This window comes from Zingiber officinale, chromosome 6B (genome assembly GCF_018446385.1).
Source record: "Zingiber officinale cultivar Zhangliang chromosome 6B, Zo_v1.1, whole genome shotgun sequence".
NCBI classification, from domain to species: Eukaryota; Viridiplantae; Streptophyta; class Magnoliopsida; order Zingiberales; family Zingiberaceae; genus Zingiber; species Zingiber officinale.
Window position 1 is genome coordinate 8,587,213 of NC_055996.1, and position 12,680 is coordinate 8,599,892.

At 46.2% G+C, this 12,680-nt stretch overlaps 1 protein-coding gene across 1 annotated transcript; it reads right to left on the reverse strand.

Annotated features, from left to right (window-relative positions):
• Positions 1 to 4,238: 4,238 nt before the first annotated feature.
• Positions 4,239 to 4,622, reverse strand: LOC121990734. The gene has a single exon (XM_042544811.1). It carries the CDS (start codon positions 4,620 to 4,622, stop codon positions 4,239 to 4,241), a length of 384 nt encoding a protein of 127 aa, XP_042400745.1.
• Between the last annotated feature and the right edge of the window lie 8,058 nt (positions 4,623 to 12,680).

A 12,680-nucleotide genomic window follows, 5' to 3' on the forward strand; every position in this document is an offset into this window, starting at 1 on the left:
ACTCCTTCTTGTGAATTTATTTTTATTAGCAAGAAGAAACTTAGCTTGGATTTTCGGAAATGAGAGAGGAAGAGGTTTAGGCCTCGGTGGAGAAGGAAGAAGGAGAAGGAAGGAGGAGGAAGAAGAAGGAAGGAATAATTAACCAACTTTCTTTCCCTTTTCTTCTCTCATTCCTATTTATTCCCAATGAAAATGAACATGTCCCCATTCATCCCCTTAACTCCTCTATCTCCTCACTCTCTTAATTCCCACGAAAATAGAGAAGAAGAAAGAAAGACAACTTGTCTTTTGCTTGCTTCTTTTCTTAACCAAGAGGAAGAGGAGAAAAGCTACTTGCTTTTCTCTTGTTCCTTTACTTAATTATATTCTTACTTTTAACTACTATTTCCATTCTTTTCTATTCATATATTATTCATTACTCTAGTGGTTGCCATACACCAATTTAACTCTATCATTTTTGGGAGGTTCAAGGTTCAAACCTTAACATCTCTTTCTTTTTATTTCATTTTGGTTTGTAGTTCCATTTCTCTTTTTTTTTTCTTTTATTCTAAAAGAAAAAATACCCATAAGTATAGCTTATCATTTCGTGGGTGTTACAACAGCGGACCTTCCACCTGAACGGTCGTCTATAATCCTGATAGCAGTCGCTTCGAAGTTGGCAACCTCCGATGAGCCCCTTTAACACCGAAAAAGGCACCAAGTGAAAGGTTCCTCCCGTACTGCTACCTCAACCCTATAGACTCCCACTGCAATCAGCTCTCGACCCCCTTCCGAGCGGGGTGAGACTCCTCTTCCATCCCTATTCGAGCGGGGTGAAACTTCCCTTCCACCTCTTGAGCAAGTCCTTGGGGAATTCCCTGTGTCTCTCTCCTCCGACCAGACACATTCATCGTCTGGGTTGCCCCAAGAGACAATTTACGTGCCATCAGTCACCTACCACCGCCGAAGACCCAGAAGTCTCACATCCGCCCAGCGTCAACATCTCAGTCAGGTGGCAGAGAAACCTCGGCCCCGTCTGCTTCGAGTGGCCAGCACCATATAACGGTTGTCATCCATCTACCGACAGATGAATGGCGTGACTCGGACGACGCTGGATCCTGGGCCCCAAAACACCAGATAATCATCCAGAGTCCGCTCGCACAGATATGGACTGATGCACGGGCCCGTGTGGCGGTCATGCCTCCAGGGGCGCTTGCCGATAGCTATACCCAGATGTCTACTGGGATAAGTATTTTATATGTTACTATTTGTCACCGCTCCCCTAAGAACTCTCTGCCTCCTCGCAGTATTGGGTAGAGAGCCTAGCCATGTGTCAAAGGTTGGCATATTTGGAGCAAGAAGTCAAGCAACTACGGGACCCAAGCGGCCAATCATCTGCTTCCCAAGCGTAGCTGGAGCAGATGAGTGCTGAAGTGGCTCAACTAAGAGCTGATCTGAGTGTGAGCACCGAGCAACTGGAGGCGGAGAAGAGCAAAGGAGCCGAGTAGGCTGACCAATTGGCTCAACTTGATAAACAGGTCAGCTCCTTCGAGTCCAAGTTTAATTTGGTGAATGCCAGGAAGATCCGAGCCATTGAGGACTTGGAGATAAAAAATAAGGAGTTTCGGGGTTTGGCCCAAAATCTAAAGGACACTGAGGCCACTTTGAAGGCCGAGCGGGATGGACGATCAACTGACCATACCGCAGCGAAGGCCCAACTGGCCACAAAAGATGAAGAGCTGGCCAAGTTCATGGAAGAGATGAAGGCTTCCCATGCGGCCTTGGAGACTTACTAGGGAGCCGAGTCGAACAGGTTTGATCTCATGAAGCAGGCCTACATCCACTCGGATGCTTTTAATAATAAGGTCGTTGATCGACCACTCCGTCTATTCGACCTTGCTATCGACGAAACGCTCCATCAACTGAAGGAAGGCGGCTACCTCCCCTCCGCTCTGACAAATAAGGTCATCAGTCGGGATAAGCTAACTAAGTCACTACTCAATGATTTCTTAGATTATTTGGAGTGAGCCTGTTGAGAGTTTTGCCTTTGTAAAAAATTTGAAGTATCACTGAATGCTTGTCCATCCGACTAACCTTTATATTCTTCTAGTATTTTAATTTTTCGACTCATTTTTCGAGCATCGCGTAAACTCAAGTGTGTTGGTGCAGCGGGGACCGGCAAGAGGGGGGTAAATTGCCTGCAAGTAAAAATAACCCTCCTCAAAGCTTTTCAACTCTTAAAATAAAGCAACACTTAATAACAAAACAAAATGACAGAAAAGAAATAAAACTCAGAGTTTTAACCTGGTTACAACCAAGAGGGTTGTTAATCCAGGGCGATGAAAGGCGCAGTAAGAAAACTCCTTCTCTGAAAGCGGAAAAGTCTTTTACACTTTGAAAGCTCACTAGTTGCTTAAACAGAAATTACAGAGTTGCTTTTTCGTATGAATTCGTTGTATTAAATAGTTACCCGAGACCCCCTTTATATAGGGGTTCTAGTGCTTATCCTATAACCTGAACCTTCGGGATCAGGTTTGACTCGAGAGGGATCGGTCGACCGATCCCCAGGTTCGGTCGACCGAACCTGCTGTACCTGCCAAGTCTTCTGTCCAGGTGTAGTCTCTGAGGATAAAGCTTTTGTTCGGTCGACCGATCCTTATGTTCGGTCGACCGATCGGCCAACGGTCTTCCAACTGAGTTGGCCCGATCATCTTGCGACTAAGTCTCTGGATTAGCTTCGGTTCAGTCGACCGATCAAGAGGTTCGGTCGACCGATCAGCTTCACCAACGGTCAGATTCTTACATGGCAGTCGACGTGTCTGCTGCGGTTGGCTTCGGCTATAGAAGGGTTCGGTCGACCGATCAAGGGGTTCGGTCGATCGAACTGTTGACAAGTCAACTTCCAGTTGACTTGCTCCGGTTCGGCTCCTTGGGTGATTACGGCCATCCGAAATAGGGCTTACCCGAACCCAGTTCTCGGCCTTCTCCTCGAGCAAGCTTCCGTCCGGCTTCTCGTCCCTCGAACGCCGCACGCGTTCTTCTCGCTCCACCGGAGTACTCTTCCGCAGCTCTCTCGTCCTTCGGACGCACAGAGCCGGTCGGCTCCCTTCCCGTGACATCCTTCTCGGTAGCTGCGTCTTCCGCTCGACTTCCTGCACTCCTAAGTTCCTGCACACTCAGACACAGGGTTCAGACAAAACGCAGAACCTAACTAACTTGGTTAATCACATCAAAACTATCACGGGGTTCAACAAAGTGTGGCTTCACTGATCGGCAATGAGTTTATCTGTTTATCTGATCGATCGGTTCCAAGTTTAAGTTCGTCACTCAACCGATGATGAAGACAAGGGTTTAAAATCGTCGCTCGACCATTGGTGAAGACATGAGTTTAAGGTCACCGCTCGACCGTTAGTGAAGACAAGGGTTTAAGGTCGTCACTTGACTATTGGTGAAGACAAGGGTTTAAAGTCACCACTCGACCGTTGGTGAAGGCATGGGTTTAAGGTCGCCGCTCGACCGTTGGTGAAGACATAGGTTTAAAGTCGTCGCTCGACCCCTGATGAAGACATGGGTTTAAGGTCATCGCTTGACCGTTGGTGAAGACATGGGTTTAAGGTCACCACTCAACCGCTGATGAAGAGATGGGCTTAAGGTCGCCGCTCGACTGTTAATGAAGACATGGGTTTAAGGTCGTCGCTCGATCGCTGATGAAGACAAGGGTTTAAGGCCATCGCTCGATCGCTGATGAAGATATGGGTTTAAGGTCGTCACTCAACCGCTGATAAAGGCAAGGATTTAAGGTCGCCGCTCGACCGTTGATGAAGACAAGGGTTTAAGGTCGTCGCTCGACCGCTAATGAAGACAAGGGTTTAAGGTCGTCGTTCGACCGCTGATGAAAATAGGAGTTTATAGTCGTCGCTCGACTTTTAACTTGGCCGATCGACACAAGAGTCTGGAAAACTTTAATTTTTATTCATGTCTACCATGCATCCAGAAGGCATATGCATAAGTACATCTACATTTGCTCATGCACCTCACCCGGGGCTGTAGGATTGGAGATGATTCGTGCTCCAAGGTCGCTCGAGTCATCTTCCGTCTTCGTCCTCCAAATAGTAAGCCCCCGAGCGGAGTTTCTGTATGACCTTATAGGGTCCCACCTATAACGCCTCAAGCTTAGTGACGCCCTCGATCGGCTTCATTCTTTTCCAAACCAAATCGTCGACCTAGAAAGATCTCAGGATCAGCCTTTGGTTGTAGTTCTACCTCATCCGCTGTCGATATGCCATCATTTGAACGGCAGCCTTCTCTCGTGCTTCATCGACCAAGTCCAGTTCCATCAGTTTCCGTTCGCCATTTTCTTCGCCATAGTACTGCACTCGGTCAGACTCCACGCCAACTTCCACCAGGACTAGTGTTTCACTGCCGTACACCAGATGGAATGGTGTCACACCAGTCGCCTCCTTTGGGGTCGTGCGCATGGCCCACAGGACGCTTGAGAGTTCATCGACCCAGCTGCCTCCTGTGTGGTCGAGCCGAGCTCTCAATCCTCTGAGTATCTCCTGATTGGCGACTTCCGCTTGGCCATTGCCTTGGGGGTAGGCACTAAGGTGAAGGCATGCTAGATTTCGTAACCTTCGCACCATTCTTTGAACTTCCGACCAGCGAATTGCCTCCCGTTATCTGAGACGAGCTGGCGGGGATGCTGAACCGACACTGGATGTTTTGCTAGATGAATTTGATGACCATTGGCTCACTTATTCTTGCTAGCGGCTTGGCCTCCACCTACTTTGAGAAGTAGTCCACAGCGACAAGCAGGAACCTCCGCTGACCGATCGTCATGGGGAATGACCCTACAATGTCCATGCCCTATTGGTTGAATAAGCAAGACACCGTGGATGTATTCATCTCCTCGGTTGGTTGATACGGGATGTTGTGATACCTTTGACAGGACAGACAGGTGGCAACTGTCTAAGCGACATCCTCTTGGAGAGTTAGCCAAAAATATCCGACTAGGAGGATCTTTCAAGTCAGGGAACGACCACCCAGATGGCTTCGGAGCCTTGGTGCACTTCCTATAGGATATACTCTGCGTCCTCCAATCCAACGCACTTGAGTAAGGGTCTAGAAAAGGCTCTCTTATAAAGCTGATCCCCGATCAAGGTGAATTGCCCGACCCTTTTCTTTAATATGCGTGTTGCTTCTTGGTCGGTCAACATGATACCCGCTCAGAGGAATTCAATCAGTGACAATCTCCAATCGCTTGAGTAAACTACTCCCTCCATCCGATCGATGTGCGCCACCAGCAAGACTTGTTCAATCGGCTGGTTGATCACGATTGGTGATAGTGAACTGGCTAACTTAGCCAGTTCATCTGCTACTTGATTGTCCGACCGAGGGATCTTCTATATAATGACCTCCTGAAAATTTACCTTTAGCTTCTCGAAAGCTTTTGCATACAACTTGAGTCGGGAGTTGCTAATTTCGAATATTCCTGATAGTTACTGGGCGGCCAACTAAGAATCTGAGTGAATGAGAACTTTTATGGCTACAACATGCCGTGTTGCCTGTAAGCCAGCTATTAAGGCTTCATACTCAAATTCGTTGTTGGTGACCCAATAATCCAACCGAATGGAAAGTTTCATCTGGTCTTCTTGTGGTGAAATGAGTAGCATGCCGACCCCGCTGCCTTGTCAATTGGACGAACCATCAACATATATTCTCCAAGTTGTTGTCGGCTGGTGTTCTGAACCTTTATAACAAAATCAGCCAAGGCCTAAGCTTTGATTGTCGTTCGGAGTTGATATTAGATATCAAACTCGCTAAATTTAGTTGTCCATTTGATCAACCGCCCGGATGCCTCTGGGTTGAGAAGGACTCTTCCCAGGGCACTATTGGTTATGACTACAATCAGGTGAGCAAGAAAATATGGATGAAGTCTCTGAGCGACAAGTACCAGAGCATAAGCTAACTTTTCGATACCAGTATAGCGAGATTCAACATCTTTTAATATATGGCTTAAGAAATACACAAGTTGATATGCATGGTCGTTCTGCCTAACCAATGTCGATCCGACCGCATGCTCGGTGGATGACAAGTAGATCTAAAGAATTTCTCCAGCATTCGGCTTAGCTAGCACAGGCAAGGAGTTAAGATACTCCTTGAGTTCTTCCTAAGCTCGATTGCACTCTTCGTTCCATTGGAATCTGGTAGCTCGGGGCAGTACTTTAAAAAATTGCAGGCTTCGATCGGGCGTCTTAGAGATGAACCTTGAAAGTGTAGTGATCCACCTGGTCAATCGTTGGTCCTCCCTCAAATTGCGGGGTAGGGGTGTGTCTTGTAGGGCTTTTACCTTACTTAAATTTGCCTCAATCTCCCGCTCGGTCACGATATACCCGAGAAAATGACCGCTCCTCACACCGAACAGGCGCTTGCTAGGATTCAGCTTTATCTCATAGGCTCTCAAAGTTTGGCACATCTCCTCGACGTCTACACAGAGGTCGACCGCTCGGAGGGATTTTATTAGTATGCCATCGACATAGAACTACATATTTTGGTCGATCTTCTTGCGAAACACTTTATTCATCAACCATTGGTAGGTTGCTCCGACATTCTTTAGCCCAAATGACATGACTTTGTAGCAATAGGTTCCGTTAGCCGTGATGAAACTGACCTTTTCTTGATCTTCTCGGGTGAGTGGCACTTGGTGGTAGCCTTGGTATGCGTCTAGCATGCATATTAATTTACAACCTGCTGTGGAGTCCACCATTTGGTCTATCGGAGGCAATGGATAGAAGTCCTTCAGGCATATCTTATTTAAGTTGCGGAAGTCGATGCAGATCTGTCATTTATTACCTGGCTTGGAGACTAATACCATGTTAGCGAGCCAATTCAGGAATTGTACTTCCCGTATATGGCTGGTCTCCCGTAATTTCTCTATCTCTGCTTGGATGATCAAATTTGTTCCGAGCTGAAGTCTCTCTTCTTCTGTTTAATCGGTCGAGCGTTCGATCGGACATGTAGCTCGTGTTAAGCCATCCTCGGAGAAATGCGAGATAATTTGTGTGTCGTCCAAGTGAAAACGTCATAGTTTCGTCTGAGGCAGGCGACCAACTCTGTTTTTTTCTTGCTCTCTAGATCGGCAGCGATAAAGGTTGTAGCCTCCGATCAGTTCGGATGGATCTGAATCTCCTCCTTGTCATCGTAGACCAGAGCAGGAGGCTTCTCCATGATAGTGCTTACCTCCAAGCGTGGTGTTTTCCTAGCGGCTTGTGCTTCCGTTATAACCATCTCGACATAGCAACGCCAAGCGGCCAATTGATCACCTCTGACCTTGCCCACCTTGTCCACTACTGGGAACTTGATCTTTTGGCAGAAAGTGGATACCATTGCTCAAAACTCATTCAGAGCCGGTCAACCCAGGATGACGTTGTAGGCTGATGATGCATCCACCACGATGAAATTGGTCGTCCGTATCCTTTTCAACGGTTCTTCCCCGAGTGAGATGACCAAGTGCAGTTGGTCGATCGGCAACACTTTATTGTCGATGAACCCGTAGAGTGGAGTCGTTATGGGTAGTAAGTTGCATCGGTCAATTTGCAGCTGATCAAACGCCTTTTTGAATATGATGTTCACCAAACTTCCTGTGTCAACAAACGTGCGGTGAATAATATAATTAGCTATTACCGCTCGGATAATCAAGGCGTCATCATGGAAGATCTCTATCCCCTCTAAATCCTTCGGTCTGAAGTTGATCTTGTTGGTGCAACCTTAGGTCGAGGTTGACCTGGTTGACCCGACTCGAGGTGACTTGACTCGAGTTGTATTTTGATGTTTGACTTGGAAAGATTGTCGGTGCAACCTTAGGTCAAGGTTGACCTAGTTGAGTTGCATGTTGATGTTTGACACTCGTGAGAGAGTTCTATTCTTGATGTGAGACAAGAATAGATGGTTGGGAGTTTATTGGTCCAACCCTAGGTCAAGGATTGACCTGGTTGACCTGAAAAGTCCAAGTATGAAGACTTGGCACTGGGAAAGTCCAAGCAGGGAGCTTGGCACGCATAAAGTCCAAGTATGGAGACTTGGCACTGGAAAAGTCCAAGCAGGGAGCTTGGCAAGGGAAAAGTCCAAGCAGGGAGCTTGGCAAGTGGGAAAGTCCTAACTGGGATGTTAGGCAGTGTGGAAAGTCCTGGTGAGTGAAGCCAGGCAGTGGGAAAGTCCTAACTGGGATGTTAGGCAGATTGGAAATCCTGGTGAGTGAAGCCAGGTAAAAACCCTAGTGAGTGAAGCTAGGTGAAAGTCCTGGTGAGTGAAGCCGGGCAAGGAAAAATCCAGATGGATCAAGGGTGATCGGACATCTGGTGTTGAGAAGGTCAAGGGAGTGACCGGATACTTGACACGAAGAGAAAAGTCCAAGTGGGTCAAAGGGATTGACCGGACACTTGGTAGGGAGTCTTAGCAGGTCAAGAGAGTGACCAGATGCTAAGCATGAGATACCAATAGGTCAAGGTTGACCGGATATTGGTTTGGAAGACTTGAAACTTGTTTTGGGCAAAACCCAAGCTCTGGATCGATCAGTGGATCGATCCAACGATACGCTGGGTATCTGATCGGTCTGGTGACCGATCAGATAACGATCAGTGGCTTACTGAGGTTATTCTGATCGGTCTGCAGACCGATTAGAAAGCGAAGGCAAAGAAAGGAGGAGGTATGACCACGATCCGTACTACTGATCGGTCCACGGACCGATCGGAGATGATCGAAGAACTTGGCGAGTTCTGCGAAGTCTTGATCGATGCGGGGACCGATCAGCAGTCTGATCGGTCCCAAGACCGATCGAGAGAGATCTGACCGATCGCTTGACTGATCGGTCCACCTGCCGTTGCGCAACGCTAGTTCTCTCTTCTTCTTCGCGGTATAAAGAGGGCTCGGGACTTTGATGCTCTCTCCTTTAGCTACTTCTTCTTCCTTCTGGAAGTTCTCTCCTGCCTGAAGCTTCTGCTTCTTCTTCCTGCTGAGCTTTGTTGAGCTCGTTGGGTGCTAAAGCTTCGTGTGAGCTTCTTCCTGTTGCTGGTTTTCTAGCTAGGCTTGGATCCGAGAAGCTGCTGCTTCACCAGGGTTCCTGCTGACTTCAAGAAGGCAAGCAAGTGTTGTTTACATTTCTGTTCTTGTTTTCTTGTTCCTATTTGTACTCCTATTGCTGTTGCAAAGATTGTGGTGAGGTTTCTCCACCCACAAGGAGTATCTATTAGCCGGGTTTCCGGGGACTCATCCACCGACGGATTGGTAGGCTTCGTCCACCTTACGGACACGCCGAGGAGTAGGAGTTCATCTCCGAACCTCGTTATATGGTTTGTCTTTCTTCTCCTGTTTTCTTTCTACGTTGTATTTCCGCTGCACTAACCTAATCGTAGGAAGAAACGCGAGCGTTTTGGGGTCGGCTATTCACACCCCCCTCTCTAGCCGTACGAAGGATCCTAACAGATCTCATGTCCTTTGGCCTACTCCTTGCTACAATTAACCGCGTAAACTTGAAGTCACTGAGCGTGCAACTTTCTCGCCCTATTGAAATCACCGTCGGTCGCCCCTCCAGCGATCATTCCTATCTGTTCCTGAGCGGCGTTGCTCCTATTTCTTCCTCCCGAGCCGAGGGTTATCTTCGTTCGACTTGCTCCCGAACTGGACTCAGATTGCTTCGTTGTTGAGCTGGATTGCGACATGGTTCAATTTCTGTCCTTTTGCCTTCCCTCTGCCCAACTGATCGACGCCTATATCTCCGATCGGGCGATGATGTTTGACGATACCGCCTTCTCGGGTCTGGTCTATTAGCCAAGTAACAATCCCGGGTATTATGAGTCGCTGACTGATGGAAGGATCAAAACATCGGCGACCCCTGGAGGTGCTTGGGCGTCCGGATCCAACGTGCTGCACGGCATGCGTCCTCGGCTCATGTTGTGATTGAGTTCCCCCCGATTGGGGCCCTTTAGGAGGCTAATGGCTGCTCGGTTGACGTTGCTTGGACACCGCCACTAGTTCAGCGTGTAGCTCTTTTTTGCTGGTTGTCTGGGCTTCTTCTACATTGATGTATTCATTGGCCCTTTTTTGTAGATAGCCAAAGTCCTTTGGTGGTTTCTGGATAAGTGACCGGAAGAATTCTCCTTCAGCAAGCCCCTGAGTGAATGTGTTTACTAAAACATCCAAGGAGACCGCCGGAATGTCCATCGCCACCTGATTGAAGCGCTGGATATATGTCCTCAAGGCCTCTCGCGACCCTTGCTTCACTGAGAATAAGTTCATGCTCGTCTTCTGGTAGCGACAACTGCTAGCAAAATGATGTAGGAATGCCGCTCGAAAGTCTTTAAAGTTGTATCGAGCCACTCGGCAAATGCTTGAACCAGCGTTGCACTGATCCAGACAACATGGTAAGGAAAACTTGGTATTTTACCCCGTTCGTGTATTGGTACAGCGTGACCGCGTTGTCAAACTTAGCCTAGTGGTCATCGGGGTCGGTCGCCCCATTATATTCCCCAATCATCAATGGGGTATAGTGCTTTGGCAGAGGGTCATTTAGAGTTCCCTCTGAAAACTGTTGGTTGACTTGTTCGGACGAGTCGTCCTCCCTAGGTTTCCTTTTTCTTGTGTTTCGAACGGGTGCATCATCAGAGGATGATCCCCGATCTCTACCGGCCAGGCCCCTCTCTTCTGCGGGGGTCCAGAACAATGTTTGATGCAAGGGGACTGGTGCATGAGGTTCTTCCCCATAGGTGCCAATCGACCTCTTTCCATTCGGGTCCCGATTGAAAAGATGTTTGGTTTGATCTTCTCGTTCAGCCCGGCAACCTTCCGCGAAAGTTGTAGGCTCCTGTACTCTTCGTTCGATCGTCGCCTGTTGTTGCTATTGCTCCAACATCTTTGCCACTTGAGCCTATATTAATGCGTCGAGATCCTCTTGTGTCAGCGCCACTATGGTGAGTCGTCCAGTGTTTTCCATCTTCTTGCTCGGATGCAGGTTACGTTCCCACAGACGGCGCCAAAATGATCCTGTCCGAAGGCGCGAAGCTAGATAGCCGAGGAAGTAGCAATTCCGTTAACTGGATGAAGACCTCTTCTCTACAAAACAAAACCATGCCAGGGAAGGGGTCCCTGACGTTGGACCTCCAACGCTCAAGTCAGAAACATAAACAAGAGAGGAAAATAATAAGTACTCAGGATAAAGTTTTTTCATGTCTTTCATCATACCTGGTATCCCCTTTTTATACCTTTTCGGGCGACCTTCCATATTCTCCTGTTTAATATTATTGATTACTAGCAGAGGATGTCTTAGTCTTATCTTCTTCTCATTTAATGATAGATAGAGTGTTTTATTTGGTTTTCTTCCTCTTTTATTAATTATCCGTTGTTTTTTCTTCTATCATTTTATCAATTCATTATATATAATGTCAATGCCCTTCTCTGAGTCGGACAGGTGCCCTGTTCGGCTTAGGCTCCCAGCTCGCTTATCTTGTTTTCCTGTCGATCGAGTTAACTATCTTCGCTTACTAAGATGGCCGATCAGACAAGGGAACCTCCGATCGGCCGATCAATCACTTCCCCCTCCAGATGCAACTGAGCCTCGCTTAAGCCTTGGTGTTGACCGTCTTAACTTTAACCTACATCATGGTCATTGACTCGTGTCAGGTAGACTCTTATCGCCGCATCACCTGAGATCCATATTTGGAGGTCTAACTACAGCACCTTAGCCCAGGTGTAAAAAAAAACAACCACAATGTTTCACAACACAACTAATCTTTCGAATAATCAAATGCAGGCATGGTCTCACGTTTAATCGAGAATGTCCAAACAAACACCAGGCTCTTTGGGAAAAACGTACCCAACTACTTTAATCAGAGGCCCAATTCTGGTCCACTAACCTTGCAAAATCATGATGCCATAAACCATGTAAAAGAATAACAAAAAAAAAAGGGTCCATAAAGAGTATCATGGATCATTAAGGAAAATAATTCTAATTAGCCATATGACACACGCGTTACGTCCGTAGTATAACACATAAATACGTATAAATTATATAAAATAAATATTTATTATTAAATAATTAAACGATATTATTTAATACTAGTATGATTTAATTTATAAAAATCTTAATTCGAAAATAAAATAAAATTTATGTTATTAATCATATTTCAAATTAGGTCGTGAGAATGTCTTATATCACTGGAAGAATCGATGGAATATAAAGATAGATAAACATGGTTGTGATTTTTATCGAATAATCAATGAGATACAGATAGATTGATGAAGCTATATCGATATACAAAAAAGTCAAAATAAATGGACTGATATGTTGTGCTATAAAAATAATAAGAATGAGAAAGTTGTAGTAAAATTAGAGAGAGGGAGAGGAGAGAACGATAAACAATCAATGAAGATTAAAATGGTGAGAAGAAGAGATGCAAATAGTAAAAATTAGGATATACGTCATTGCTTTAAGAAAAATAAAAAGTTAAAATTACTAATAAGTTTTGAAAAGAAAAAAAAGAGATATTAACGTAACTTAATTTTGTATTTCACCAAATCAATTGAGAGATGAGTATTAATGGATTTAAATTATTAATTATACAGTAAGATTAGTCCTAATTACATCTTAGTTTGCATCGAGTGGACTTCAATTGGTGCAACTAATGATGGCCTTGTAAGTAGTTTCCCAT